The sequence below is a fragment of the Nicotiana tabacum genome, chromosome 14 (genome assembly GCF_000715075.1).
Source record: "Nicotiana tabacum cultivar K326 chromosome 14, ASM71507v2, whole genome shotgun sequence".
Classification (NCBI taxonomy): Eukaryota; Viridiplantae; Streptophyta; class Magnoliopsida; order Solanales; family Solanaceae; genus Nicotiana; species Nicotiana tabacum.
This window is the reverse complement of record NC_134093.1, coordinates 95558572-95583714: the sequence shown is the minus strand read 5'-3', so window position 1 is coordinate 95583714 and position 25143 is coordinate 95558572. Positions and strand designations below refer to the sequence as shown.

Genomic DNA, 25143 nt, shown 5'->3' with positions numbered 1-25143 from the left:
ACGTGACTTGTATATGATACATCAATATCCAAAACAATACTTGACACAATACTAATATAATTATAATACGATTATATTAGCTTTTTAGTGTAGAGTTGCGATTGAAACTTGAAGAAGATGAAGATCATAATTGTATCACAAATTTTCAAAAATGTATCGCGATTGTATTATAATTGTATATGTATCATAATTGTTGAAGGAATTGTATTAAAAATGTATGATAATTGTATATTCATTGTACATTGTTACGAGCAATTGTGAGTTCGTGACGAATTTCACAGTTTGTATCACAAATATATGATAATTATATATTAATTTATTAGTATTGTATCGGGTATTATTTTGGGTATTAATGTACTATATACAAGTTAGATACAATTGTGATACAAGTATGATACAGTTACGTTTTAGGCATTGATGTGTCTGATACAATTCAAATACAATTATGATACAATTATCATACAAATCCTGAATATTTCTTCATTTTCAGTGTTGTTCAGTCTCCCAGCAAAAGAACGATTGATGATTTTTTAATAATATATAGTTGTCGGCTATGGTGGAAAGAGAGAAGATGGAGATTCTGGGCGTAGATTAAGTGGGCGTTTGGACATAAGAATTGTAAAATTCCGAAAAAAGTGAATTTTTTTTTCAAGTGAAAATGGTATTTGAAAATTAGAGTTGTGTTTGGACATGAATATAATTTTGGGTTGTTATTTAAAATTTTGTGAGTGATCTGAGTGAAAATTTTGAAAAAATAACTTTTTGGAGTTTTTAAAATTTTCGAAAAATTCCAAAATCCATCTTCTAAGTAAAATTTGAAAATTTATGGCCAAACATTGATTTCGGAAAAAATTAAAAATTTTTTTGAAAAAATGTGAATTTTTTTTTATGTCGAAACGGGCTCTAAGGGATTTTGATGTAAAAAAAAAAAAGAGAGAGGAGGAGAGGGAAAAAAGAAAATGATATAATTGAATCCCTTAATTGAAGGCACTAATAATGGGATGAGAGCCTTTTAAAGAGCAATCTACATAATTTGTAAGAAAACCTAAGATACTTATTAAAAACTACAAAACACAGAGAACATAGGTAAATAAGTTTCTAATATAGTATAATTAGATAAAAAAAAACCCGAAAAGAATTCCACCTATTTGAGTCTTTACAAAAATAAAAATTAAACATATTGGTTATCTATTTTTTAAGTGGATAATAAGTATCTTATCCATATTTGAACCATTTTTAAGTTCATTATTCAACCCATTTTTTAGTGGATAATATGAATGGATAATTATTATTTTTATCCATTTTGCCATTACTAATGCGAACCAAACGACAGGGATGTATGATTCATGGTTTGTACTAATGGTGAATAAGAATGAGAATACCAGATATTGACTAATAAAATAATATGGCATAGTTGAACCAGGTCTGCTAACGAGGTAAGATAGATATGTTAAGAATAACCTGTACTCCTACTCAAAGAACAACTTGAATGTACTTGTACGTTTATTGTTACCCTTAAATTAATCTATGTAGAATAAACATATTTTAAAGAGCAAGGTAAATCAATCGATTTATATATGTAGAATAAACAAATTCTAAAGAGTAACAATCTCATTACAAAGAAATCTATATAAGGGAGTTCAGTGTATTACCGTAAGCCACAAGGAAGTTAAATGTTACAGAGTTAAACTGAAGCGAGATCTCTGAAAATTTGCCAAACCTTTAACTACTTAACCTCTCCAACCATAATACGCTACTCTTAACCAATGCACTAAGGGGGTGGGGGAAGTTCCATAGAATGCAAGCAGTTAAATTACTTTTAGTAACACTTTCAGAAACAAGTATAGCACAACATGAGATTAAATTAGGGTACAAGACTGACTAAAACCTACCATAAGTATTTTGAGGAACTTAGTATCTAGCATCAATAATGGTAGGAACCTTGTGCAGTCATGTTCTGGTATGACGGCTGCTGCTGATACTGCTGCTGCGGCTGCGGCTGCGGCTGCTGCTGTGAGTTCATGCTCTGATATGGAGCTTGATGAGGATTATAGTTTTGGTAAGGCAATTGGGAAGGACTACCACTAGGATAGCCACTTTTAGCTGTGTAACTTTGATATGCACTTTGTTGAGCAGGATAACTCTGGTGGTAAGCGCCTTGCTGAATATTGCTGCTCTGTCCAGCAGGAGACCCATATCCTTGAAAAGTAGGGCGCCCCGCATTCAAATTCTCTGAAGACCCAGGAAAAACATTGTGCCCAGCATTCATATAATCCGAAGTCCCCCGAATATCATCAATAAATCCAGGATTGATAGAACGAGGATCCTGAAATCTTGCCCTACTTCCAGCAACCTGTGATTTATACCAAGGATAATTAGCAGTAAGAACCATATGAAGTAGAAATAAACAGTCAAGTCGTGAAAGCAACATCTCCTCAATAAACAATCCACTTCCATCTATGTGGATAAATCGGTATGAATAATAACTAGTGGCTTTAAGTTCTTGTGTCTTTTTATACTGCAGTTAATTCTCTTTCAATAATTTAACAAGTAATCCACTTTATAGCCTTTCTACTGAAAACTTTAATGGAAATGCATAGTAGAATGCAAGATATATTTTGACAAGTAGGAAATAACCAAGTGAAAGGATTCTCTACCTCTAACCTTGATGTTGCCTGTTAGAGTGCTAAGGTAGCAAAGTGGGAAAAAGTCAGTTGACTCCTTGGCAAGGGTTTTAGGAGTGATGGGTAGGGTGGGGTCGGATTGGATTATGAAAACTTCAGTTTGGATTTTCAATTTTCGGATTTTAGAAATTAAGACCAAACCCAAACTACATAAGCTCGGATTCATTAGGTGCTTTAAAGTTCGGTTTCAAATTATTCGGATTGGTTATTTCGGATTTTCAGTTTTGAGCCTATAAGTTGGATTTCTTCCTACAAAAGTGAATGCCCAAATAAAGTATCCTTGCCAAGTGCCTTAATAATTCCACACTCCCACCATAATCATTTGACAACTATAAGTACAAATGCAAACCACCCAAAAGTATTGCCTAGTGGTCAATGAAGTGGGTAGGATCTCATATTCAAATCTCAGCGGACGCAAAAACACTAGGTGATTTCTTTCCATCTATCCAAGCCTTGGTATATAGAGTTACCTGGTACCTGATGTTGGTGGGAGGTAGCAGGTATCCCATGGAATTAGTCGAGGTAAGCGCAAGCTGACCCGGATACTACGGTTCTTAAAAAAAAGTACAAATGCAAACCCTTGATATAAGAAAAAGTATTACAATAAGAAAAGAAAAAAAACAAAGTAATATATCGTTAGGATTTTTAGGCATTAAATGCCCGTTCAACCATGAAACCTTTGAAATATGCCACTGGTCAGCTTGAATTTGTTTACAATAGCAGCAGATGAGTCACTAATAGATACGGAGTGCTCCACTTTTTCGAGTAACACCAAAAAGTATGTGAGACCAACAAAAGTGGTTCACTTTAGCTACTCAACTTCAGAAAGCAGCGAGTGTGGTGAGTACCGTGTAGAAACTAGAAAAGAATAATATACTTGGTTATACTTTGAAACCCTATTCTCCTTTTCGGTGGTTGTCTGATTTAATTTACTATTGGGCTTAGGAATGGACAAATGTCGAATTGGTAGGGCCAAACATAAAGTATGAAGTCAGATATTCGAAAATCCAAACCGTAATTCCAAAACACCAAACCAAAATCTGAAATTATAGAATTAGTGTTTTGCCAAAACTATGCCCTCCCCTAGTGATGGGGCATACCATATCAAAATTGATGCAGGTACAACAGAACTTTATTTACCCACCCACCCACCCCCCCCAAAAAAAACCTCCTGTCAAGAAAAGGATAACCAAATAGTTTAAAAGATTGACTGGCAAAAGATAAATTGGTTGTGATGTAATAAAGTATTTACTAAAGTAATAAATTTTTAAAAATATTTATCTTCAAGAGGAAAAAGATAATGCACCAAACAAACTAAACTTGCAAGAAAAATCCTAAACTTAGTTACCTAAAAATATTGTGAAGGTCAAATTATTTATCCAAATTGCTTAGAAAGAGAAGAAACTAAATCTTTTAAAGATATGACCTAGGCTTATTCAAAAAAAGATGGCAGGGATGGAAGGGCATATGCCTTTGGTGTCCCCACCAGTCAAGAATTGGGACCTCACATCACTAGCCGATATGCTTTCTCTCATGCTTTACTTCATTCATGGTTCGATAAATGGTGTCCTAGGCATAGATTATACAAATTTTTTTAAAGCAAATACTTTTGTTATTTTAAATCCTTTAAAAGCAATTGATAAATTGAAATATACAGAGATATGAATAATCATGCCACTGTCGTCTCTTTCCATACACCATAGCACACCCCATGGAAAGGCCTCCAATAAAATTGTCCCTCACAGCTTTACTCCCGCCAAAAAACATATCTTGGTGCTGTTATTGATGTTTTAAGCAACAAATCTGGTAAAATTTTCCTTTTCCGTCATGATCCATTTCCTCAAGTTCAATTCATATGTAGTTCTTACCTTCCCAAAAACCAACCTTCATTCGACCTCCCACATTTAGTCGTCATCACTATCCGCCATAATATGTTCTCTTATGTTCAAATTTCCCAACTATTCCTCTAAAGATGTCCTATTGAAATATGGACAATGTTCGTATCTCTTGCCCCCACCCATTGCTACGAATGCTAATTTTTTTTTTCCAATCTACCAAGTGGTACTTATTCTTCCTTTCTTCCCGCTCCACAAAAATTCTTTCATCATCCTCCTGGGCATGCTTTGAAAAGGATTAATTTCAACAATGTCATTTTTTACTTTTTATTTTAGTAATGGTGATATCTAGGCACCTGTGTGCACCTTCATTAAATCACTGTATCTGCTACCTCTTAAAATCATAGGTAACGAATAATTCTATCTACTAAGACTCGGACAAATGGGAAGAAATCACTTAACGATTTCTTCTTCGCTCGGCTAGGATTTGAACTCTGGTCTCCCATGGTTCATTCTAGCTTCATTGACCACTAGGTCACATCCTAGGGCGCAATGGTGATAAGTATGAAAAAATTTACTTTGTGCCTCACACAACCGACATTAATTGTGTGAGGCTTCTTTTTGTCTCACAAGTTGGTGGACCCAAAGTTTGTAGACCGAAAAGTGTAAGGTTTAGGTCCACCAACTTATGAGACAAAAAAAAGACTCACACAACTAGTTTCAGTTGTGTGAGGCACAAAATAAACCTTTTCGATAAGTATCGTCTTTTCTAATGATTAGATATGAAATGTGTATCCCTCTTTCTGGGTATGTTCAAAATCCATCCTCTCAAGCAAATGTATCAAAAAAATTCACAATTGCAGTAAGCATGAGCCCAACTTACACAAATTCCCAATTGCTTTTAACCTCCTCTATAGGAACATAAGCAATTACTTAATAGACTCCTTTTTTGTTAAAACAACAATATTTTATAGACATTCTCTACCAAACTAACAGAGCAAGACTCTTTATATCTCCTTGGCCCCATTCTTCCAATAGAGCAAAATGAAAATGAGCTAACACTCTTCTAAAAAGTACCATTCATGAAAATAATAGATGCAAAGACTCTTTATATGTCCTTGGCTCAATCTTCCAAATGAGCAAAATGAAATGAGTATAACCTTTCTCAAAAGTACCATACATAAAAATAATGAACGCATCCTATCACATCATTGTCCATTAATTCCCAGAAACGAAGGAAAAAGACCATCATAAACCCATAACAACCCAGAACCTTACTGACCTCGCTAGTCCCTGCATCAACTCTCTTCTTTATCAAAGGTCTATCAAATGCTACGCTTTCATCCCTACTAATCCTCTGAAATGTTACTTTATCCAGGGTTGGCCTGTAATTCTCCTCCTCGCTAAATTGCTTGGTAATGACTGACTACTCAATCGTTGAGTTCCCATTCCCTGAAGTTATATATTACTCCCTCCGTTTCAATTTATATGACACACTTTACTTACTACTTTGTTTCAAAAAGAATGATACATTTTTATATTTGAAAATAATTTTTTTTTTTTGAGATGGTAACATATCCAATATATTAATAAATTTAACTTTAAACTTTTGAAAACAATTTAACTTTAAACTTTTTATTTTTACCTATTTTTCCCCTATTGAGAAACTTTTATAGCCACACAAATATCATGACCCCACAAAGCTTTTAGGACCACGAGATTCAAAAGTCTTTTTTTTTTTCCTTAAACTCCATGCAAAATCAAACTACCTCATATAAATTGAAACGGGTCAACTTGTATCTTCAAGGTGCATTAGGAAGAATATTACACAGTTAATTTTTGTCCTTCCAATTCCTCCCTTATGAGCTTTCTCCCCAAAAGTGCCCTCCTATCTCTTTTCCTTCCAACAATGCTTTGTTAGTCTCTAATATCCTGAAACCTCATGTTTACATCTCCTTGGGAAATGCATATGCCAAGATTTTCAATTTATGTAAATGTTAAAGATTGATAGGAATTTATTCTATGCTCTATAAAAGACTTATTATATTAACTGTACACCCCTCCAGGGTAGGGGTAAGATATGCGTACACTCTACCCTCCCCAGACCCCACTAGTGGGATTTAACTAGGTTGTTGTTGTTGTAGTATATTAACTATACATTTTAAGTATTTTCTTATTTGGGTAATTACGCATACTATGACTCGTATACATTCAGCTCAATCACAATAAACAATGGACAAATCAAACCAAGCTCATCTTAATCATCTTTGTATGCGTTAATAAGTGAATTAATTATGGCTAGAAACCCCCAACTCCAGTTAAGTTTCACATCGTGAGAACATACTTTCTCAACCAGATTTTCAGCACTACCACTATTAGCGATATCCTAGGGCGTCAACTAAAGACATTCTAAGGCTCATTCACATGATTTTCCTTCGTTGATCCATCGACTCCTGAAGGTGGATGCATCAACCAAGGCCATTATAAGAGGGCACACTAACAACATTAAATATAAAGAAATGCTATTAATCAATTACGTAAACACAATACATAAGAAAATCAAGATGAACAATGAGCTTATGGGTCAGTGTAAGGAATGGCATAAAGAAATAGACCTAAAGAAGCAATAGGTCTTACCTTTCATAAATACATCAATTTAAACTTACCTACTCATTCTAGTTTACACCTTATTGCACTTTACAAGTTCTAGACTTAAAGAAGCAATAGACTGAACTATTCATCATCTAGTTTATATACTGAAATGGATAAAAACATGAGTATGGACATGAATTTGACAAATATTCCTACAGTGTAATGTTCTTTTAGTGAATTATTTTTAAAGTAAATTCTGTAGACGTGCTTTTTCATTTTATTTATTGGCCTACCATATATGTGAATTACTTATGATCGGATTCTGTGTCGTATAAATGCAGCGGTAAGGAATTTTGAGGCATTGGGTTTTCAAAATCTTTTTAGCACTTTCTTAATTTAGAAAGAAACCTAGCCAAATTACCACATAATGATACCGTTGAATTTGCTTTCTTGAAAAGTTGAGTAGAGCAGAATTTAAGTATGGTATTGATTAGAATACATAACTTTTCTTACCGGGATAACAATGAGAGTATAAGCACCTTGAAAGAAGTTGCTCATGCTTCCGGTCTTGACCAGGGTAACTATAACTATGAAATATTATTACTAAAGTTGGGTAACTACATATGGGGCTGAGTGTTGGCAAGTTAAGAACTCACATATTCATAAGATGAAAGTAGTAAAAATGAGAATATTGAGGTGGATGTGCGAGCACACTAGGATGGATAAGGTTAGGAATGAAGATATTCGGGAGAAGGTGGGTGTGGCCCCCATGGATGACAAGCTGCGGGAAGCAAGGCTCATATGGGGTTCGGGCACGTTCAGAGGAGAAGCCCAGATGTCCCGGTAAGGAGGTGTGAGCGGTTGGCTTTGGTAGGTACGAGAAGAGAGAGAGGGCGGGGCAAGAAGTACTGTGGAGAGGTGATCAGGCAGGACATGGCGTGGCTTCAAATTACCGAGAACATGGCCCTAGACAGGAAGTTGTGAAGGTCGAGCATTAAGGTTGTAGGTTAGGGGAGATTTGTGCATATCTCTACGGCACTCCAGAGTGAGGCTAGCCTGTTAAGATTTAGTCTTAGACTGCTAGTGGTTAATGTTGAGTTCACACCACTCTTTCGTTTCTCTTAGTGGCGGACTTTATCTACTGGTTATTGTTTTGCTTTTCATCTATTTTCTGGTTCTTGTGATGCTGTTATGTTTTCTATAGTTTTATTGATGGTACTGATAGATTATCTCTTTTCGTCATCTTTTCGTCTTCTTGAGCCGAGGGTCTATCAGAAACAGCCTCTCTACCCCTCGGGGTAGGGATAAGGTCTGCGTACACACTACCCTCCCCAAATCCCACTCGTGGAATTTCACTGCGTCGTTGTTGTTGTTGTTGTTGTTGGGTAACTACATAAAATGAGCCAAGGTGTTGCAGAGATTACTGAACCGACCATATGGTATAGCCACATGGATGATATGTCGAGAAGCTCTTAGCAGGATGCTTGGTCCAAGCAATTTACACAAAGTACCTCAAACTCGGCTTCGCAATTCTAGAGGTCGAAATCGTTTACTTCCCAAAGTTCTTGTTCATGGCATTAGAGACGTGAACATAACTTGTGCTTAGTGTATAGCATATGTTGAAACAACGATAATTAGATCATCTCTAGATGCATGAGAAGATAATTAAGATGATTAGTTTGAAAAGAATTGATGCAATCCTTCGTGTTTTTAGCCAGTGAAGAGGCCAAGCTAGCTAATATTAACATTGTCATGAACTAGTTCCACTTTATTTTGTTATTGCTTCGTTAATGGCAAATAAAGCAGGAACAAGTTTTCCTAGAAGTGTTTCGTCTAATGTTTGCAATATTTTGGCTAAGACTTGGTAATCTGAGCATCCTAAGAGTGTAATGACTGTATCAGGTACGTAATAGTCGCAAACAACTGCTTCTACAAAATTATAGTCTAGACCAAACAATATTTGTATAGGGAAGAGAATATTACAATTAACTATGTAAAATTTAGTAATACAGTTGATTACATAATGGATAGCAAAATCAGAAAGAGGTTTTACTTTTGGTAATTAATGATTAGAGTATAATATATTAAAACAAAAGACTAAAGTCATTATACAACTATAAGAGCATCACTTATAGCATGTTTGACCAAACTTCTAAAATCAACTTATTTTGAGAAGTGTTTTTCTCAAAAGTACTTTTCAAAAAAGTTCTTTTGGTGAGAAGCAGTTTGTGTTTGGCTAATTAATTTAAAAGGCACTTTTGAGCAGTAATCTGGCTAAACTTTTGAAAACTGCTTCAAAGTGTTTTTCTCAAAAGTGCTTCTCAGAAAAGTGCTTTTGAAATTCTGCTTCTCCTCAAAAGCACTTTTTTCCTTCTAAAAGCTAAGCCAAACACCTCAATTTTTGGCCAAAAGCACTTTTGGCCCAAATAAATACTTGGCCAAACACTATTAGAATGCTCAAAATACCAAGTCTAGCAAAAAACTACAAACACTAGTGGAAATGTTCTGGGAAAATCATGACAATATTAGTAGTAGCTAGCTTGCCCCCTTCACTAGCCAAAAACACGAAGGGTTACATCAATTTTGTTCAAAGTTCAAACTAATCATCAAAATTATCTTCTCATATCCAACTCATTTAGGCATGCAAAAAGGGTTAAGATAAAGCTTGGTCTGGTTTGTGCATTGTATCTTTATAACGTAGGGGTAAGGTCTACTTACACACTACCCTCCCCAAACCCCATATATGGGATTACACTGTCTTTGTTGTTGTTGTTGTTGTACAACAAATATGTTACTCTATCTGTCCCAATTTATGTGGCGGTGTTTGATTAGGCACGGAGTTTAAGAAAGAAAAGAGAACTTTTTAAACTTGTGGTCTAAACAAGCAATAGAAATCTATATGGCTGTAAATCATCTCATTAAGGGTAAAATGAAATAAAATTAAATTGTTTCTAAATAAGTATGACATTCCTTTTGAGATCGACTAAAAAAGAAAGAGTCCGAAATAAATTGGGACGGAGGGAGTATCTCTTATGAGTAATAGTTACTCCCTCATTTCAATTTGTGTGATGCGTTTGACTCAGTACGGAGTTTAAGAAAAAAAGGAAAAACTTTTGAAATTTGTGGTTTTAAAAGCTTAAGGATAAAAGCTTTTGTGGGGCTTTCAGTTTGTGTGGCTATAAAAAACTTCTAATTAATGATAAAATATGTTGGATGAGGCGTATATTAGGCTTAGGTGGCAGACATATTTTCATAAACTCTTGAACGAGGATAGTGACAGGAACATCGTACTTGGTGAGTTGGAGAACTCATAGAGCCAACGAGATTATGGTTTTTGCAGGCACTTTAAGGTGGAGGAGGTTGAGTGGGTGATGCAGAAGATGAGTAGGGGTAAAGCAACTGGGCCGGACGAGATTCCGGTAGAATTTTGGAAAGAAGCGGGTTTGGAGTGGCTTACTGGATTGTTTAATGTCATTTTTAGGACGCAGAAGATGCCCGATGAATGGAGGTGGAGCTCGATAGTACCGGTGTACAAGAATAAAGGGGAAATTGCAACAACTATAGGGGTATCAAGTTGTTGAGTCACACTATGAAAGTTTGGGAGTGGGAGGCGGAGAGGAGGGCGAGAAGAAGTGTGTCTATTTCTGAGAACCAGTTCGGATTCATGCTGGGACGGTCGACCACAGAAGCCATTCATCTTGTGAGGAGACTAGTGGAGCAGTATAGGGAGAGGAAGAAAGACTTACATATGGTGTTAATTGACCTAGAGAAAGCCTACGACAAAGTTCCGTGGGTGGTCTTATGGAGATGTTTGGTTAGTGGCATCCCAGTAGCATACACTAGGGTGATTAGATATATGTACGATGGTGCTAAAACTCGGGTAAGGACTGTGGGAGGAGACTCAAAACACTTCCCAGTGTTGATGGGATTACATCAGGGATCGGCTCTTAGTCCATTTTTATTTGCTCTGGCGATGGATGTGTTGACGCAACAAATCCAAGGGGACGTGTCATGGTGTATGTTATTTGCATATGATATAGTGCTGATTGACGAGACACGCTATGGAGTTAACGCTAGGTTAGAGGTTTGGAGACATACCTTGGAGTCTAAAGGTTTTAAGTTGAGTAGGACAAAAACAGAATACTTGGAGTGCAAGTTCAGTGAGGGGACGCATGAGGCAGAAGTGGACATGAAGCTTGATACACAAGTCATTCCCGAGAGAGATTTTATGTGATAAGAATGTGCCACCAAGACTTAAGGGCAAGTTCAACAGAGCGGTAGTTAGACCGACTATGTTGTATGGTGCGGAGTGTTGGCCAGTCAAGAAATTCCATGTCCAGAAGATGAGTAACCGAAATGAGGATGTTGAGGTGGATGTATGGGCATACCGGGAAAGATAAGATTAGGAATGAAGTTATTAGGGACAAGGTAGGAGTGGCCCTCGTGGAAGAGAAATTGCGGGAATCGAGGCTGAGATGGTTCGGGCACGTGATGAGGAGAGGCATTGATGCCCCGGTTAGGAGGTGTGAGAAGTTGACCATGGCGGGTTTGAGGAAGGGTAGAGGTAGGCCAAAAAAGTATTGGGGAGAGGTGATTAGGCAGGACATGTCATTGCTTCAGCTTACCGAGGACATGACCCTCGATAGGAAGGTGTGGAGGTCGAAAATAAGGATTGTAGGTTGATAAGTAGTCGAGAGTTTCTCCTAATCATACCTGCAGTATTAGTATTATTCTTACATTTTTGTGTTCCTTGATCTTTGTTATTCCATATTGTGTCATTCTTACCAGTATTGTTAGTAGTATTCTTGTATTTCTTATTTTTAGATCTTTGGTACACATAGTGTCTTTGTTTTTTTCTTTGTGTTGTTACTGCTGGTCGCTTCTTGTTTAGTGTTTCTTTAGCCAAGGGTCTATCAGAAACAACCTCTCTACTTTCACAAAGGTAGGGGTAAGGTCTGCTTACACACTACCCTCCCCAGACCCCACTTGTAGGATTACACTGGGTTTGTTGCAGTGTTATCAAAGGCGAAAAGCGCAAAAACGCTCTAAGGTCCGTTGGGGCTTTAAGTGCAAAGCGCAAATAAAGCGTGAGCTTTAATGAAAAAAGGCGCAACAGGAGAAAAAAGTAAAAATATGCATGTAGTCCATGACTAATCATTATAAGCATGAATAACAAATATATGGAAAAAGAAATTGAAAAAAAATTCACGATAAAGTGAAATACCAATTGTTTAAGGTCGCCTTTTCAGGATTACACTCATCGGCAAGGAAAATTATGCCTTAGAGATTTGATGTGACACTAAAGCGCCCACAAAGCGAGGCGAAGCGCTCAACGTGTTTTGAGCCTCGCTTCAGGGCTTAAGCGCGCTTTAAGCGCGCCTTTGACAACACTGATTTTTTTTTGTTGTTGTAATTAAGGGTAAAATGGAAAGTATAAAGTTAACTTGTTTCCAAATATAAAAATGTGTCATGCTTTTTGGAACGGACTAATAAGAAAAGTGTATCACATAAATTGATATGGAGAGAGGATAAGGCTTTCTAACATAACACCATGAATCAAAATATAATTATCACTAACAGGAATATCATTACAAACAACTGTTACGCATATGTAAAGATCATAATACATATAGCAGAATACAAAAAGACAACAATAAAGAAAAAAAGAACTACACTATTTAGAAATTAATTTACCATAAGATAAATCAAACACATATGACATACAACATTTTAAAGAATCAAGGCTGGAATATGAAAATACATGTAAAAGACGTGTGATTTTTTTCTATTTATCTCTAGCATGTCCCAAATATATTATAACATAAAAATGGAGAACATGAGAGATTTATAATTCTGTATCGCAAAAAGGAAAAGGTGGAATCAGAGCAAAAATATCGAGCAATTCACTCAATAGGTCTATTAAAACTCCAATGGAGGGAATAACACAAGGTAAGAGTCTTCTATCTAGTTGGAAATAAAATGGATAGAACGAGACAAAAAGAATAACTCACAAAACCACCTCTTTGTAGCTCTAGGCAGAGTAATTTACCTCATTAATGTTGTACCCTCCTGTTCTTTTTGCAGAGCCAAAAGAATGGTCTGGAAACTTCACCTCCAGAGGACTACTGATACTTGGGTATCTAGAGTTCACAATGGTGATCAGATGAACTACAACAGAAAAAGCAAGGAAAAATGAACGCATTCAGCAATGGGTACTGGTAGTACCTAGTAGCAATGGGAAGATCTGGATAACTCGGATGGTCATATTCACGAACAGCACCCTACAGAGAGAATGTGACACTTCTTTAGTCAACTGGTCCAACTGAAAAGACCATGGCAGCAAATGGTTTCCATAACCCAGAATAGTGTGACAAGTCACTCATTCAACATCCAAATATATGTTCAAGGGGAAATTACAATCAATTCACCACCTTCCTTATAAGGCTATTAGTTTTGGTCAAAATACAAAAAAGTTTTCAACACCCTAAAAGCAAAAGCAACAGATGTTTTCTGAATAGTTCGATCTGTTTCAGTAGTGACGGTGTGCTTCACATCAACAAAATCGCAAAAAGCAAAACTATGAATATTTACATTCATTACTACTTTTTATAGTTTGCATAGAATAATCACTGATCTTATTTTACTTAAGGAGCTCCCCTTGTAGTACCCAGATTCACTTCAATAAGAAGTATTCTCTTCTCAGTTTCTCTACGTCTTTTACATGGTATCAGAGCCTCTACGATTTTTCTAGAAACTCAAATAGCTTTCTCTACAGGTGGAAGGCCTTCCGCCTGCCTGGTGACCTGGTCGGTGTTTTCTTTTCTTTATTTCTTTATTTCTAGTGACTGCCACGTCCTCTTTACAGCAACAGTCACCTCCTTTCTCAAGCGTCCAACACCTCCTCTTTAGCAACTAGCACCTTTCCTCTCTTCTTGGGTGCGGTGCCACTCTCTTTCCGAAATCAATTCTAGTGGCAATATGCATTTTTCCAGCAATTGTCTTGGAAATAGCTTTTTAGCATGATTTTGCAGGCTACTTTCTTTGTTTCCAAAATAAGCAAACTCAAATTTATTTTCTTCATTATTAGAAAATAATTACTTGTTTTATAGATTATTGCTCCTAATTTAAGCAGCTCCTCTTGTAGTGACAAGAGTTGATTCCATAAAATATTGTTAATTCGTATTCTCTTCCCTTTTTACATTAGACATTGCCCAATTTTAGTCTCCAAACTCAATAGATAATCACTATTCATATCTTTAGAAACTTTGAAAAGGTCAAACAAGACATTTAACTTGAAATCTTGCAGCCAGAGAGAGTACAATCTTTCATCCATAATACTGAAATGGTAAGAATTGACGGAACAAGACACCCATCTTGAAAACCACCTATATAGCCTCATAAACTAGCGAAAGGAATCTTCACTAATGTTTTATGCCTCATCCAACTACAAGCTAGAAAAGAACAATGCTGCTAAAGGCTTGTTTAGGCATGCTTAAACTCCTAGAGTTCAGCTCAGTGCAGGCCAGGGGCCTCACTCGCCCAATTGTCACTTTCATTTATGCAGCGTGCGGAACACAACTACTATAGGCTTTGTCTAACACTACATTTGACATAGATGACAACACGATATACTAATTCATTAATGGAATTTCATGGATGAATATGTTAATAATGAAGAATAAGAAAATAGAATATAGTAAGAAAAAAACTAGTCATTATTCTGAACAAGAAACTTGCATATGAATCAGAAATTTAAAACAATTTTTGAATTTGATTAGCATGATTTTCACGCCAAATATTCTAATCAAAGTGCAGTTTTTCAATTATTTGGTTCACTCCCAGTTACAATAAATTTCTCCTAAAAGACAAAATATTAAGCACTGAAATGAAAGGGACTCAAATACAGCAAAATAAATATAGAGGATTCATATAACCAACCCAACTAGTCTAACATTGAGACATAGTAGTTGTGATGGTCGTTGTTTTAAATTCTTTGGTCCATAAAATTGTTGTTCGTACTTTGTCCTTCTTTTCTAGCATTACATGTATTTTTTCTTATTTTCCTTCATCAGCTCCTTTCTTCATTGAAGCTCGTGTTTTAGTTGCCGTTTGTACTTAAAGCTCCACACGTCTGCGCACGGTAAAAACTTTAGCTACACTCGTAAAATTAGGTCGACAGAGGTAAATGATGCTATGAAAAATATGAGGATTAGAAAAGCTTGTGGTCCAGACACTATCCCTATAGAGTTGCAATGTGTCTTGGAGAGCTTGGACTTTGGATTAGAATGGTTCACCAAGCTATCCAATGCTATACTAAAAAATGGTAGGATGCCCGATGAGTGGAAGAAGAGTATCATGATTCCAATCTATAAGAACAAAGGAGATACCCAATCATACGATGAAAATCTGGGAGAAAAAGTGATAGAACGTAGACTTAAGAACAAGACAAGAGTGACAGACGACCAATTTGGATTTATGTCCTTTAGATCTAAAACGGAGGCTACATTCTTGCTAGAAAGATTGATGGAAATTTCTCGCGAACGGAAGAAAGATCTACACATTTGTTCATTGACCTCGAGAAAGTATATGATAGAGTACCACAAAAGGCCCTTTGGTGAGTGATGGAATTCATATTACATACTCCCTCTGTTTCAATTTAGATAAGGTAGTTTGACTTCGCACAAAATTTAAGAAATAAAAGAAACTTTTGAAACATGTGGTGCTAAAAGCTTAAGGGGCAAAACCTTAGTGGGGTCATGATATTTGTGTGGCTATAAAAGATTCTCATTAAGGGTAAAGAAGGTATAATGAAAAGTTTAACGTTAAATTGTTTCTAAATATAGAAATTTGCCATTCTTTTTGGAACGGACTAATAAAGAAAGTGTGTCATCTCAATTGAAACGGAGGGAGTTGTCATAATGGACAGAGCCGCCACTAGCCTGAAAACATTAGTAGGAGATACTGAGGAGTTTTTCATAATAGTGGGTCTACACCAGGGATCGGCATTCAGCCCCTACTAGTTTACCCTAGTTAAGGATGAGCAAACCAACATAATACAATATAAATCTCATGGTGTATGTTATTTGATGGTGTATGTTATTTGTTGATGATATTGTGTTAATTGACAAAACTACGAGGTTGTCAACCAAAAGCTTGAACTATGCAAAAGCAACCTCGAGAGTAAGGGTTTTAGGATAAGAAGAAGTACGACTAAATACATGTACTACAAGTTTAGCAAGCATAAGAAGAGCGAAGTTGAGGTGAGACTAGAGATTGTGGTGAAAAAATGAAAACGATTTAAACATCTAGGCTCGTTGTTTCCGGAGAATGGAATGGTAGATGAAGATGTTACTCATAGGATTAGAATCGGATGGTTGCAATGGATAAGTATACTGGGTTGTTATGTGATAAAAGGATGCCTACCAAAGTGAAAGATAAACTCTACCGAAGAGCTACAAGACCCGCAATGCTATATGGTAATGAATACCCGACCACCAAAGTCCAACATATCCACAAGATGAGTGTTGTAGAGATGCGGATGCAAAGATGGAAGTGCGATAAAAAAAGATTAGACAAATTTAGAAATGACTACACGCATTGAGGATAAAATGGCAGAAGGTCGCTTGAGATGGTTTGGTCATGTACTGCATCAACCTGCATATACACAGTCCGTAGGTGTGAAACTATGGTGAGTGAAGGTGTTATAAAGGGAACGGGATAGGCCTAAAATCACATAGAAGGAAGTTGTCTTAGAAAGACCTACAAATCCTTGGAATCAATGCAAGCTTAGCTAAAGATAAGACACAATAGAAGCAAAAAGATTCATATGCGTGATATCTACTAAAATAGGTAAAACTTATTTTTCACTTTTATTTTATTTGATATGATATGATGATGACATTAATTGAGCTTAAATGAAAGAAGTGAGGATTCACATAGCCAACCCCAACTTATTTGGTACTGTGGCTTAGTTGTTGTTTTTGTACTTAAAGCTCCAGTAGGCCTAAAATCACATAGAAGGAAGTTGTCTTAGAAAGACCTACAAATCCTTGGAATCAATGCAAGCTTAGCTAAAGATAAGACACAATAGAAGAAAAAGATTCATATGCATGATATCTACTAGTTGGGAATAAGTTTTAGACTTGTTAGAGAACTTCTAACATTATTAGTATTATCTATTATTGTTTACATATATTAAAATATATGTGTAACTTATTTCACTTTTATTTATTTAGTATGATGATATGAGTTGAGCTTAAATGAAGAAGTGAGGATTCACATAGCCGACTCCAACTTGTTTGGTACTGAGGCTTAATGAGGCTTAGGTGCATAATTTAGAGAGAAAAAATTACCAAAGTACTCTATCACAATCTTCTTGTTATTCTAGTATCACTAAAAAGGTGGTAGAATGACTTATTTAACAAGAAAAATTATTTAGTAACCTCTTCTTACTGTACAAAGTAATTGTAGCACAATGCAATGTATCTCATCTTTGCACTATAACTTTGCCACTTGGAGTGCTCTCAAAGGTGCAAATAGAAGAAAACAAACCACCCTAAAGTTTGAACAGCCCTAACACATAGTTGTAAGAACTTTCTTCTTATGTTTTCCAAAAACAGATCACTGATAGATATGACTGATTATAGTTGACACCCGACTTCTCCAACTATTTGACTAAACTGTCAGACCAATGATGAACAACAAGTATCTAGACCCACTTACTGTGCCTTTTAGCTAGATTTATCAAATTAATGCGAGCCTTTGGTAGACTCACATTGGCAAGTGCAGGACTCATATATAACAGACAGCAGCCAAAAGGCCTTTTTTACATTTTCCATTTTTTCCCCTGAGGTGGGGGTAGGGTAACAAAATCATTTTAGCAGCATGGTCATCCATGGTCACCTGTCTGCCCCAACTCCCACATATCTCACGCTTTGCCAAATTGAGATCCATACGGTCTAACCCCACACCCCACCATATTGTGTGAACTAGTGTACAGAGGATATTCAACTTTACCATCAATGATGCCCCTAATAGACACCAATAGTTGTAATCTATTCCTTTATAAGAATGGGACAGAAATGAGGCATAAGAATATTTAAGAAGCTTCCCTACATAGGCATGTCTATTGTACAATTCCAGTAAATTCATTTTGAGTCCGGGATTGGTGCCTCATACCACCACAACATCTCCACCCTTTAAATGAATTAGATGATGCATTCTGCAGGTAATATGGTAGTGCAATGTTGTTACGACTTTGTGTTCTCCTATTGTAAATGATCCTAGTAAAGAGGTTACAACAAACATATCGCACTTTTCCTAACACCAAATATAAACAATCAGAAATGAAGGTATGAATTGGTCCAAGCGCCACAGTTATTTAAAAAAAATAAAGGTATTAACTCCAGTAGAAGCAACATTAGCAAGATGATCTTCCATACCTTCAAATGATCATATCTTCTAGAGCTGCCAGCTTCCATCACACCTGAACGTTGTGGATCTCCACTTCGGAAATCCTCTGAAGGACCAAATCCAGAAAGTGGCCTAACAGGAGCAGATTCCGCCTTGCTATTTACATCCCTAAGGGATCTTGCTCTAAGCCTAGAAGCAATCTCAACCAAGGCATCTTTTGCAACACCAAAGCTTCCAGATATCTGAATAAATACAACTTCAATTATTTTGAGATGGAAATTTCTCACAAGATAGTGGAAACAACAGTACCGACATGCACAAGAAAACTGAAAGTGGGGCATATGTGAACCGGAAGTGACTAGTCTAAACTTGCAGACTACAGATAAATCACCTGCACAAGTTCTTCATCTGCAGATGCGCATCTGGGTTTATCATCCTTGGAAATAACACGAATATCTGCCTGTGTCCTCCTCCTCATCTCATTGATAACCTGTCCTCCTTGACCAAGAATGCATCCAACCTTATTTGAGGGAACAAGAAGCCTTGTAGTGATAATTCCTTTGTCAGAAAATTCACTTGTTTTACTTTGAAGTTGAAGTATGGCATCAATAGTTTGTGATCTGGGATCCCACAGAGACTGGAAGGAAAAAAATGGCTTGGTGACATGCTCATGAGGATGCTAATATTATGAATTCCTCAATGAGATACATTACCTCCAAAGAGGAGACATGAATAACTCTTTCATCAGATTCGGGTACGACATCCTCAACATGTATACTTGCTCCTGTTTCCTGCTGCAGTTGTTTTACATTGAAACCCCCCTTGCCTATAACGCCACCAATTTTTGCAGCTGAACACAGAATTTTCATGGTGAAATCACTTGGAGCTTCACCAGCACAAGGGAGAGGATCATAATCAAAATCTGGACGACCAAATCCAGAAAGCTGGTTCCTATACCCTCCCATCCCTAACACAGGCGGCATACCATTTAAATTAGATCTACTTCGAGACCACATTGATTTTCCTGGAGGAATCATATTTTCCATGGGAGGACCAGGGGGGTGAAAACCTTGAGCACCATGTACCATGGGAAAACTCGAGGTAGGTTTTTCTTTGCGTGGATTCTGATGCAACAGAGTTGATACTTCATACAAGGCTTTTCTTACCAAAGCAGGTTTACCTGATATCTGAAAAACCCTACCAATATTGAAAATTCTTTTGACATGATATGGCCCAAAAGAGACACTTAATATGTAACTCCTAAATTATCAGCAAGAAAAATAACTAAAATAAGATACTCATTGTTAAAAAAAAGTAGTACGGGACATGATTGTATCCTAAAAAAGGTAATTACCACCATAAAACCAAGAGACTTAACAAAATCGAAATCACAAATCCTCTAATCATCTATAGATGTTTCATACAAGAAATAGCATGGATACCCAAAAAGACACACACACACAGAGAAACAAACAAAATATTTGGCACGGTTACCAATTGCAAAATTTAGAGCGTAGACATTAACTAAGTGCACAGAAACTTTCAGCTTGTCAAAGGGGCACCTTGTTTTTCAAGATAAAAGATAAATGAGGAAACTAGCAGTCAGATAAACATTAGCTACTCGACAGCTGATCTAGCCTACAAGTCGTTGAATAGCTAAACATTGGTGGATTATAAAAAGACATTCTAGGACTAAGGAATCAGGACTAGTAGTAGATGCTTGAAGATAAGCAGAAGATATTCTAGGACTAAGGAATCAGGACTAGTAGATGCTTGAAGATAAGCATAGGGCAAACATACGACAGAGCAAGAATATAATGCAACTGCTGCATGCAGAGCTAAGATCAGTACAGATGAACAATTAGTTTAAGTGTTTAACGGTACTCTTCCCCTTTCTCCTCTGCACTATCATACTCTCCAAGTAACAAAAGCTCATTTCAAAGCTCACTCACCTTAAAAATAATAAAGAAACTAAATAAGTTGTGCACCCATAGAAAAGAACATGAAACTTACTTGGACCAATTCATCAGTGGTCATAGCACAAGCTGGAAGATGCTCAGCAGATTGAACACGAATGCTTGCCCCAGTCTCACTTCGTAATTTCTGAATAACATCGCCTTTTCTTCCTAAAAGGCATCCAACCAAATTGTTTGGAACAAGTAGACGCGTGATGATTACAATTTCATTCTTATCCTCATCTTGTGCTTCATGCAAGTCTTCTTCAACAATCCTATTGTGAACTTTTAACAGAGCATCTTGCGCAGCACAATGTGGCTCCATGCTACCATTTTCTTCCTTTAATTCTGGATTTTCATTGTTGTTGTCAGTGTTTTGTCTCCTAGCTAGCTTTGTAGAGGGACTAGAGATAATTATTAGTCTATCATCAGAACCAGGCACACTGTCAGCAACCCTAATCTTTGCTTGAGTTTCCTCTCTCAGGGCTTTGATTATGCTACCACCTTTTCCAATTACACTACCAATTTTTTTGGATTGACAAAGTATACAATAGGTAGTATCTGAACTTCGAGAACTTTCAGATGACCGTTCATGACCAGCATAATTCCCCTTTGCATTTTTAGCGCCTCCCTTCCTCTTGAATTGGGGGTTAGAGCGTTGCTTGAGAAAATTTCTTTTGTATTCGTCCATGACTGGATGGACTAAATAACTCTCAACAAAAGAATCTTTTTATCCCTCGTGTAACTTCTTTCTATTTTAATAGTTACTCCAAAAGGCTTATGACCTGAAAAACGAAAATTGCTTAGCAAGAGACAGAGAGGGCACCAAGTACAAAAATAAACAAGTAAAATAACTTATAAGGTATGATTGCACCCAAATTACTGAGGGTATGAAAGGAGGAAGGAATTTCTGCTAACATGAGAGGGGCTTAAGTTTCAAAAAATGGACCAGTGGAATTGAAACAAACACATAATCCTCAGACATTGCAGAGTGCCTTCAGCTCAGTTTTATTTAGAGACCAGCCAGTGCATTGTTCTCATATTTGGTGCTTTACCAGTCCCCATCTCTTTTGCAGAGTAAATAGGCTTATTGATAATCAGAGATTAATGCACCTCAGGTTAAGTTAATGGTATGGGTTCGTGACCAGAGGAATGAATTAACAATTAAACATGCCTTGTAAAATAAGCATACTGCCCCCTTTTCCAAAAGCAAATTAGACAGAAAAGTTCCAATCTAAGTATCAAAAGCATCCAATAACATTCAACGACCGGAATCCCCGGAGGAAAGAGAATCAAATAAGTGGTGGATAGTGTAAGATTATGTCTGGAGAACCAAAAGCGCCTCTAGAGAATCTTCTTCCAGCATAATTGTCAAAAGGTAAACAGCCTAGAGAAGTGGCAAGATATAAAATGTGCGCTATAATGAAGAATATACAAATGAAGGAATATATACTATGTGTGTATATATGAGAGTGTGTGTGTGTGTATGCGCAAACACACATGAAAACTTACACAGCAATGACAAGTAATTATAACCAGAAAAATAACTATATGACGAAAACACATCGCAATGACAAGTAATTATAACCAGAAAAATAACTATATGAACATTTTGGATTATATTTTGGTAAGTTGGAAAAAATAAAAAACTACAATTAAGTGAAAATATATTAAGTAAAAGGCCTGATACATGAAATGAAACTCCAACTTGCACCCATTTGCAAAACTGATCCCCTATAAACTATATGGACATTTTGGAAAATATTTTGATAAGTTGGAAAAACAAAACTACAATTAAGTGAAAATATATTAAGTAAAAGGCCTAATACATGAAATGAAACTCCAACTTGCACACATTTGCAAAACTGGTCCCCTACTTAAACTTGTTTCAGTTTAGAGCAACAACTTGTTAAAATTCCACATAATAAACACATTTGAAAGAGGGACAAGGGTTTAAAATAGCACATGTTCCTCAATTGTGTTGACGTAGATAACACATAACTTATCACATAGAACTATTATTGACCTTCACTTCATAGTTCAAACTCAAATCCATGCATCTTCAAGTGGAGCTGCATTTACTTGTTTAAACCCCACTTATACCATACACATCCACAAATAATCATCTACCAAATAGACTTGCCACCACAGGGTTTCCCACGAGCCCAATTGACGGAACGCTATCTCCAATGAGGAGAGAACTACAAGGTCCTCCTCCTAACTTCTCTAAAGTAAACAGACATTCCTACAAAATAAAGAAACCTCCTGTTACTTCACACCCTCTAAACCACCCACTGCTGCAGCCTCCGCCACCGGCCACTGCAGCTGCGATGACGATGACTCAAAGCCCACAAACTGTGACAATCGACATTATTTCCCCAAAAGTGTTCAACACCATACTTAGTGACTTCATAAGTGTCTTCTTCCTCCAAGGAGACAGAAACTTATCATCGACGACCAAGTTCGGTACGATAAAAAGAGAATGAATTAGAGAGAGGAGGTAGGGTAGAGATTGAATGTGACCGTTGTACAGAGAAACGGAGAATGGAGAAGGTAAAGAGATTTTCTTAGAGAGAGGGGGTGGGTAGAGGTGTACAAGGAGAGGAGGGAGAGGAGAAAGAGGAGAGCAATGGAAGAAAGAAGATAAAGCGAGCTTTTTTGTTCACATCCTCACTCCCTAAACGCCTAATTCACGTGCCATTAAACCAGCTCAGCCGCTTTCATGTCACATACGTATAAGTCAAGTGCCAAAGTTGTTGATGAATGGGATTTTAACAAGTAGATGTGCCACAAGTCTATGTAGGACACTGCATGCAAGTCGGAATGTCATTTTATGTATTAGGCCTAAGTTTAGTATTTAAATGGCAGAGGATAGAGGGGCAGGCCCATCATTCCCGAGTTCCGAAGGGTACGTTTGGCCCAAAGGATTGGCTCCAAACGGATCTCTCGGTCATAAAAAAAGTGTATTAGGCCTAAATCAAAACTATGTCAGTCAAGGTTCTTTTATTCAATAAAACTATGTATCAAGTTCAAAACCATTTTATCAAGACGAAGTTTGTAACTTAGATTTAATGATTAATTTGGTCACACCAAATTTCTAATTTCCGTTCCTAATCACTAGTATGTTCATCCATAATGTTTTCATAATAATTGATATATCACTTTACTAGTTATACCTTTTGGGTAATGTTCCCCACTTTAAGATAAAGCTCATGAGTGCTGAGACTTATAGCTTAGCGCCTTGGTGCCTACACTAAAACAAATCTACACAGAATTTTAGGGCCTAATCAAGTCTTAACTATGCCTTTAAGAATGGTGGATCCAGCAAGTTAGAAGAAAAATTGCACTAGATGGTTATTTGTTCTAGCTCCTAGTATCACAAAGAAACAATTTCTCGTTTAAGCAAAACTTCATCGAACTCCTTAAGCTGGATCCTCTCGTACGCAATGAAAGATGGAAGTCATATTCTCCAAGTTGGTCTTATGAAACCTAAAGGTATACATTACTATTGAAGTACGTGACTATCTCATCTAAAAGATTAAGCTATTAGATAGAGCACACATTTAATTACTTATTTATATTGTCTTTATGCGCCCCCTTACGTGCGGGCCCAATTCTTTTTTATGGGCCAAACACTTTTTTTATTTTTCTGCTTTTTGGGTAGTGGTGTGATTTGAACCCAGGACCTTTACCCGTTCGGATATTATATTAAAATGTGTGACCATCTCAAGCAAGGGCGGATATAGGCTTGAATATACGGGTTCAAACTCAATAGCTTTGGCTCGTACCTTGTATATATGTTAAAAGATTCACTAAATATGTACACAAATTAAATTCAAAACCAAGTTACTAGGACTTGAGGTCGTTGTCCTAGATTCTAAAACTCATAAAGTTCAAATTCTAGATCCGCCTCTGTCTAAAAGCTTAAGCAATTAGAGATAACACACTTTCAATTACTTAAGTACAATATGTCTTAAATATTTAATATTGTATAAAAGTATAAATTACAGCTTCATCAAGGCTGTTTCTACTTCTCACACAAGTATTATGTATTACTGTACCAGTTTCACGACATTGAGAAATTATAGTATTCAACAAATGAACAATCATTATGCTCAACAGTTCGAGTTATTATACTATGCTATAAAATAACCGATTCTATGTATTTATAACTGATAACAACTAGTATTTAATATATCTATTTGGGGGGGGGATTCGAACTAGGTTTTCAATAGTGCGAAACGAAAGCAAAGTGCATAAAGTCAGATGCTATACCATTTCCGGTACACCGGGAAAGTAGAAGCAGGCGGCGGAGTCGATCGACGTGAAGCTAAAAATGTTGGCAGGGACTATAGGGCTGGTTGGTGTTCTTAACCGGCGGGACGAATTTTGGATTTGTTCCGTCTTTGATTTCAGGACCTAAGGAAAGCCAATTCTGGGCCTGGGCTTCTCTAATAGTTGGGCTACAAAAAGAAGGCCTTCTTTGTACTTCTTTGAGTATAAGGGGAGTTTTTCACATAAACCTACTTTATGGGCCGCTGTTTGAAGTTATATCCGCATTGCACAAAAATTTACAAAATTTATTTATCGGGATCTGAAGTTCTTTTATCTCTTCAATACAATTTCAGAATCTAATATGACGTTCTTTTATTTTACCAATGCAAC

The 25143-nt window shown here is 36.6% G+C and overlaps 1 protein-coding gene across 1 annotated transcript; it reads right to left on the bottom strand.

Moving 5' to 3' along the window:
- Nucleotides 1-1543: 1543 nt before the first annotated feature.
- Nucleotides 1544-24899, bottom strand: LOC107793851 (KH domain-containing protein At4g18375-like). Its single transcript, XM_016616295.2, has 8 exons — nucleotides 24754-24899; nucleotides 20537-21263; nucleotides 19237-19710; nucleotides 18915-19160; nucleotides 18553-18765; nucleotides 13337-13392; nucleotides 13161-13251; nucleotides 1544-2353 (listed from the first exon to the last, which is right to left on the bottom strand). Exons 2-8 carry the CDS (start codon nucleotides 21167-21169, stop codon nucleotides 1925-1927), a joined length of 2142 nt encoding a protein of 713 aa, XP_016471781.1. The 5' UTR covers nucleotides 21170-21263; nucleotides 24754-24899; the 3' UTR covers nucleotides 1544-1924.
- Between the last annotated feature and the right edge of the window lie 244 nt (nucleotides 24900-25143).

Excerpts from the sequence above, each read along its gene's own strand:
- LOC107793851 (XM_016616295.2), bottom strand. The coding sequence starts at position 21,169 with ATGGACGAATACAAAAGAAATTTTCTCAAGCAACGCTCTAACCCCCAA. Across the intron at positions 19,161-19,236 it reads TTCATGTCTCCTCTTTGGAG|TCTCTGTGGGATCCCAGATC; the intron begins GTAATGTATCTC and ends TTTTCCTTCCAG. Across the intron at positions 13,252-13,336 it reads GATCTTCCCATTGCTACTAG|ATACCCAAGTATCAGTAGTC; the intron begins GTACTACCAGTA and ends TGTGAACTCTAG.